The sequence below is a fragment of the Lolium perenne genome, chromosome 5 (genome assembly GCF_019359855.2).
Source record: "Lolium perenne isolate Kyuss_39 chromosome 5, Kyuss_2.0, whole genome shotgun sequence".
NCBI lineage: Eukaryota > Viridiplantae > Streptophyta > Magnoliopsida > Poales > Poaceae > Lolium > Lolium perenne.
Window position 1 is genome coordinate 261,870,010 of NC_067248.2, and position 6,667 is coordinate 261,876,676.

The window sequence follows — 6,667 nt, forward strand, 5'->3', positions numbered from 1 at the left end:
TTGAGTTTGGATAATATAAACTTGTGTTCGTGTATGAAATATTATATATATATTAGAATGGTTTATATATTACTTTTTACGCACACTAATATTTCTCTCTTACATATAAACCTGTGTTCAAAGCCCTACGTTATACAAATGACTAAAGCTCTTAAATTTATCTCTTACATCTCAGTTTTTCTGAGCATCAGTTTCAAATCAGCATCAGCTTCAAACGTTAAAATCCATTCTAAACTAGAATAATCGACGACTTTCCTTTATCAGATATGGAGCATGGAACTCTCTTCAGCACTTATGCGATATTATCTACCTTCAAGTGAATTACCTGCAGAAGATACCCCATTAGCACTTGTAGGGTATGACGCTTTCCCGAATCCTAAGTAATAATTGAACACAGTAACAAGAAACTTGCGTGCACATGGGAACTCCCTGAAGAAACGACAACATCTGTTGTTTTTGATGCCTGCTTCTCCGAAGAAACGGCAAGGCTGCTAATGAATAGACATACACGGAAAGTGAACTAGACCAAAGGCGGGTAAAGTCGGTTGGGTGCATGGCAGGGGCAGGTCGACGGGGTGACTTCCAGGGGATACACTGGCAGGGCGAGGGCCACCGCCGCTATCTCTATCGCCGCCGGCGAGCATCCGGCGCCAGCCCCAAATTCTTCGGCGATCTTCCTCGAGCTAGGGTTTGGGCTGATGGAGGGAAGGAGGGCAGACGAGGGAGGAGGGCGCAGGGCAAGGAGGAGAGCCTACGAGAGCAGGGAGGATGCCGGGAGGGAGGAGGGCGGCGGCCGGCGAACACGCTCGCCATTAGGTTTCTGTCTCGTTCCTGTTTCGCTCGGGTCGAGAAAGAGAATACTACGTACCGGTTCGGGGAGCCAATTCCAGGAAGATACGGAGGGTCAGACCTCCGAATTTGGTACTGAAGGAAAAGGATCCAGCGGGCGGGGGCTGGAATTTGCGTAGCTTTCCACACTCTGATTCCATACGCATCCAAACTATAGAATTGGTGGGCCGAATTCCAATTCCCCAATTCTAGCTTAAATTCAGTGCATCCAAACATAGTGTCCATGAATTTCATGTCACTTAACCCACGTGGTACTAGTGGATAATTTGGTAAGATTTCTTTATTGCAACAGTCAGAATACGCCAATGTTAGTGGAATGGATCAGTACAAACAACTCCGTAATTTTGGAGCTGCCTGGTTAGTACATACAGCAAGCATGAAAATTCGGGGCGCTTCGCAGCAGAGACTGCTTCCAAAAGGTTGGTTTTCAACGGTTAATGTAACTATGTTTCGCACGGTTTCAGTCTAGAATACAAGCTCACGAGTTTACAAGTCCACTAGATTAGGACAGGAAGAAGGCTCAGCACTAGTCCATCCTGCATCTTGCATACCACAGCTTCCATGCATACATAGGGCGCTGCTGGTCTATCTGTACTGCTCGGGCAGACGGTACCCTGTCATGACGATCTTGTCAGCAAACATCTTGCCCGTCTTTGGCATGATGTGCCAGTGCATCGTCAGGTTGAAGTCCTTGCCTTTCAAGTTGCTTCCCTGCAAATAGATGCCATGAATTTCAATCAGCCATGCAGGTGGAGATTCAACAGATGGAAGTGTTGCGCCCTATGTGGAGTATGCAAAATGAACTTGTGAACATATAACATACGTTGGCTTAGGTATCCAAAAACTTAAAAGGAGATATTTGCAATCAACTGTGGTCTGGATGTACACTACACCAGCAAGATCCACGCTGTTAAGAATCTAAGCAAATAATGCATGCACCGGTAAACCATTTTAAGCAGAAATAGGCATTTCACTAGATAATTTGTTCAACGTGTCAAGCATTTTATTAACATGGTGGGGTTGGGAATGGGGTACAGTACATGGATCCATAGATTTATTTTCCCTTAACAAGTATCCCTTCCCTTCAGAATTAAGTCACAATCACATTAGATGATTGGATCAAACTACCATTCAACCAAGGTAAAGTGCTTGCCTGGTCAATAAATCTGTACTTGTTTGTGGTATGGATCAAGAACTTGGCGTGCTCCTTTGAAGGTATAATTCCATCCCAAAGGGAAACCTGTGATATAAACCAAACAGGCATTGCCATTATAACTGGAACAAGATAACTGGAGTTACACGATATAAATGATGTAGACTAAGAAAATGACTCCGTAATTAATACAGAACTAATATCATAATAACTGAAGTAGGTAAATCAGTAGGCCTTCTTTTTATTAAAGATATCTCATGTTACAACTACATAATATATCACACCAAAAGTTTTTATCAAGGTTTAAAAAAAACAGCAGCAGGCCATACAATAAATATGTTGGTTTCGCTGATGCAAATCTATAAATGTATTTTTATCAATAACTGATGTTGATTTTGACCAAGCGTACTTCACCTGGCTTTGGTAAAACACATTTCAACTAATTTGGCCAATATCTTCTTCACAGTTTATCTAACTTCAGAATCCCAGAAGAAAATGCCAAATTACTGGTGCACCCAAAAGCCAACCAGCAGCATACATAAAACTGATAATGTTTCAGGGTGACTATAGACAGTTTAGCACATCATCATATTTTATTGGAATGTCCAAAATCAATCCTCACAATTGAGCATTGGAGCTAAACTTCAGTGGGATTCAAAAGGTTCTGAATTTTGGCTAGCCCCGTTGAGTTTTCGTGGGGCAGTAACCAGTACAGACTGATTACCATTACTAGGCTCCGAATGGAAAATCTTAGTGTAACTACACAAAGCAAGTTTAGTGTAGCCATACAGCAAGTTAAATTCAGCTTCCAAACCCATAAATATGCATACGCGTCTAGCTATACTCCCATTAGATAACGAAGAGGAGAAAAAGTTATTTGCTACTACTGCAAGCCACACGTACATGCCAACTGACTGGAACTGTGGGTCTGTGGCCAGCGGTAGCTTTGTGTCATGACTACTCAGTTCTTGTAACTTGCAAGTTTGCAATAACTATAAGAGTACACATACTAGCCCACACGATCATTTGGGTAACTATACTTTGGGTTCATCGATCAAAGGCCATATCTTTATCAAGATTTTGACCAAGCTTATTTCACCTGGCTTTGATAAGACACATTTAAAATTAATTTGGCGAACTTCAGCATCTCTGCAGTTTATACTTCATTATAAACATATGGCTGCTGCAACTTTACTTTATCTAAGTTTCGAATTCAAGGAGGAGATGGCAAATCTGTGGTGAAATAAAAAAGCAAGTCATCTATAAGCAAAACTGCTGTCTTGGTTTCTTTAGTAAAGATATTTCAATTGGTTTGAGGCTTGGCTAACGTTTAGATAAATTAACCCATCATGATACTATATTGTAGAGTGCTTCAAAATGAAGCATCAGAATTATTGATAAGCATGAATAAAAATAAGCTAAACTATGCCGAATTCGACTGATTTTGCGTTTCCTGGACTGGTCATAACCAGCACTGCCACTGGTGGCTGCTTACCAGTAACTAGGCCCAAATTGAACATAAGAAAACTATTAGTTCGTACCTCTCCTAATGTATAATTGAACAAGGTTACAATATTTAGTGCAACTCTACAGCTAGTTAAATTCAGTTTCAAAAACCATCAACTATTATATACATGTACCCTATGCTTGAACTCTACGCTGAACAGAAGTCTAAGAAAGAAGTTAGTTTCGAACACTGAAAGCCACAAATATGTACAGCTGTATGGAATTGCGGTACTGTGACGAGCGGAAGCTTTGTGCTATAACCACCCATTGTTGCAGAGTTGCATTCATGTGAGAACACATACTGGCCTACAGAATCATACTAGATTACTGGTGCCAACACAACATGGTTGTTGTGGGCACCGAGAACAGAAATAAATTATCTTGGTTTCATTATAACTGGGCAAGTTTTCCTCAGCAGGACTTACCACTTTCCTAAAGGTGCTACTAATAATTTTCTTGGTTTGTTTCACCAAGGATAGTTCCAAGTGACCTGAGGCTGAATTTAGACAATTTAGCTCATCATGATACATTATAGCACAGTGCTTCAAAATGATTCCTCGGAATTGATGATAAACATGCATAGTAAATGAGCTAAACTCGGCCCAATCCGACTGATTTTTTAGTTTTGTGGACTCGTGGCAACCAGTACTACCATGAATAGCTGCTGAGCTGTAACTAGCTAGGCTCCGAAATGAACAGAAGAAAACTATTAGTTCGGACCTCTACTACTGTATAACTAAACAAGGTAACAAGATTGTGTGCAACCATCAACTATATAAGCCTCTCTACCCTATGCTCGCACTCTGTTGAACAGAAGACAAAGAAAGAAGTCCCACAAGTATATGGCAGCTGTATGAAATTGCGGTACTGTGACCAGCAAAAGCTATTTTTTGCCTTAACTACCCATCGCTGCAGATTTGCATTGATGTACGCATACATGCTGGCCCACACCGTAAGAGATTACTGGAGCCAACAGCATAACATGGTAGTGGTTGGCACTGAAATAAATTATCCTTGTTCAATCATAGGTGGGTAGGTTTTCTTCAGCAGAACTTACCACTTACCTAAAGGTACTACTAATTTAGGTGAACCATCTTAAAATAGTAACGTGCCACAGTGTATACAATCTCTTTCCCATGCAGGAGTGATGTTCAAAAGAGTTATCAACATTTCAGCTATTATACAGAAGGAATGAAATCATGTGTCATGTTTGCAAACATACACTGCGATTCAAGAATAATCATCGTTAAACTTACTTGATTCAACGCATTTTGTGGAGTCTCGTATTCAGCTGCCACAAAAACAAACACCTACAACCATTCACAAAAGTAGCAAGAAGTGATTTAGCAAATCAGAAGCAGGGGAACATTCTCAACTTTAGCCCAAAATCAAAAGATGAGCATACATTCAAACTATATTTGCATGTTAGTTTAAGGACGCTAAATCAGAATTTACAGGCAACAAACACCTTTTTACTTTCCACTGGCACAAGATCATCTGCAACATCCGATGTAGCTATAAATATAGAGATAATTTTCATTTGCACTTCACCCACTTAAGAGATACTACTTCTGATGCTTTTACAGACTTGAATTTATTTTCACCTACAGTACAGGAAATTTCACTGTCGCAATGGGGTCATAAGCTGACTTCAGGCCTTCAACCTTCTATCCCTATCTTACCTTGCTATCTCGTCAGGGAAATAAATGCGTTCAACCTCAAGCTCATCCCATACTTTCTAGCATGGGCATAGAAACTTTTCTAGAACAGGCATCGCCTCTATTTGATTTCACAACGATGTGAGCCAGTGAACATTTAGGGGGGAAAGGGATAGCGTGCCAGGAATACACATTACCTGTTTCGTGTTCCACGTGAAGAGAGACGAAAGGTCGGCCGAGATGTTGAGCGTCATGCTAACCTGAATGGGAACGAATGGTAGAACAAACAAAGTACCGTCAGAATTCATCACATCCCAGAAAGGGAATCTCGTGTTGGTTTCGCTACTAATTTCGCGTCAGGAGACACGAAAATGGGTACCTCGTCATTGGCGTTGGCCTCTTTCTGGAACCAGTTGATGTTCAGGATCTGCGCAAGTTCAGACAGCACAGACAGATCGAGTGAGTCAGGAGACGAATCGGCGACGAACTAATCGAGTAAGAGTCCCACGGGCAGATCGAGCCGGCCGCGCTCCTAGGGGGAGGCGGGCCGAGATCGAGCGCGGCGTAGGCCACGGGGACGGTACCTTGACGGAGGCGGTGGGGGTGGGGGAGTTGAAGCTGTCGGAGAAGGAGGCGGCGAAGCACATGGCCGCCAGTATCGTCACCGCGAACGTCGCCACGGCGTTCGCGCGGTGCCCGAACGAATGCATCCTCGCGCCGCAGAGATCGCCGGACCTCGCTGGTGCTTGCGCTGCTGCTCCGCGGCGGCGCCGGCGACTTCCGTTCAGAGTGTTTTTTTTTTCTCGGGCTACTTTTCTGTTGTGATGTTTGGAGAAAGACGGATGTCCTCGAGTTGATGTACGGGACCCACACGTCGGCGAGGGTAGTGACTGTGACGTGGCACACGTTGATTGGTCGCAGCACGTCACGGGAATTAAAGATGGCCGAGCTGTGGTACTTTGCTAAAGAAAAAAACAATAGGCACCGGCCTGTTATCCAGCCCAAGGAGGCGAATTTTTTTTAAATAATACGAATTTTTTATTTAATTCTAGGAATAGTGGGCGATTTCAAAAAAGTGCAAAAGTGTGATCTGGTCGGTCAGCTAATGACCGATCGGTCAGTAGCAGGCCGACTCCCTATCGGCCGTGCACACTGTCAGTGTGAGAACTAGTTGGTCGATAGGCGACCAGCGACTCTGAGACCAATTGGCTCTGAAACCAATCGGCCAGCTACTATCTAACCAGTGCATGGATTTAGTTTAGGTTTATTACGAGTGATATCTCCTGGCACTTCTCCCCCATTATTTTCCCGCCACCGCTTTCCCGCCATATCTTCTCCCTCTCCCGTTCACACTGCCGTGTTTCCCTCCCGCCCTTGCCGCCACCCTTCCCGCTATCCTTCCCGCCACCATCTCCCGTCAAATTTATCCCGCCACCATCTCCCGCTATATTTTCCCGCCACGCTCTCAGATTTTCCCTATAAAAGCATGCATCGACACTCA

The 6,667-nt window shown here is 43.3% G+C and overlaps 1 protein-coding gene across 1 annotated transcript; it reads right to left on the bottom strand.

Moving 5' to 3' along the window:
- Positions 1-1,232: 1,232 nt before the first annotated feature.
- Positions 1,233-5,945, bottom strand: LOC127302907 (signal peptidase complex subunit 3B). Its single transcript, XM_051333631.2, has 6 exons — positions 5,751-5,945; positions 5,546-5,593; positions 5,364-5,426; positions 4,765-4,818; positions 2,003-2,089; positions 1,233-1,560 (listed from the first exon to the last, which is right to left on the bottom strand). Exons 1-6 carry the CDS (start codon positions 5,874-5,876, stop codon positions 1,435-1,437), a joined length of 504 nt encoding a protein of 167 aa, XP_051189591.1. The 5' UTR covers positions 5,877-5,945; the 3' UTR covers positions 1,233-1,434.
- Positions 5,946-6,667: the final 722 nt, after the last annotated feature.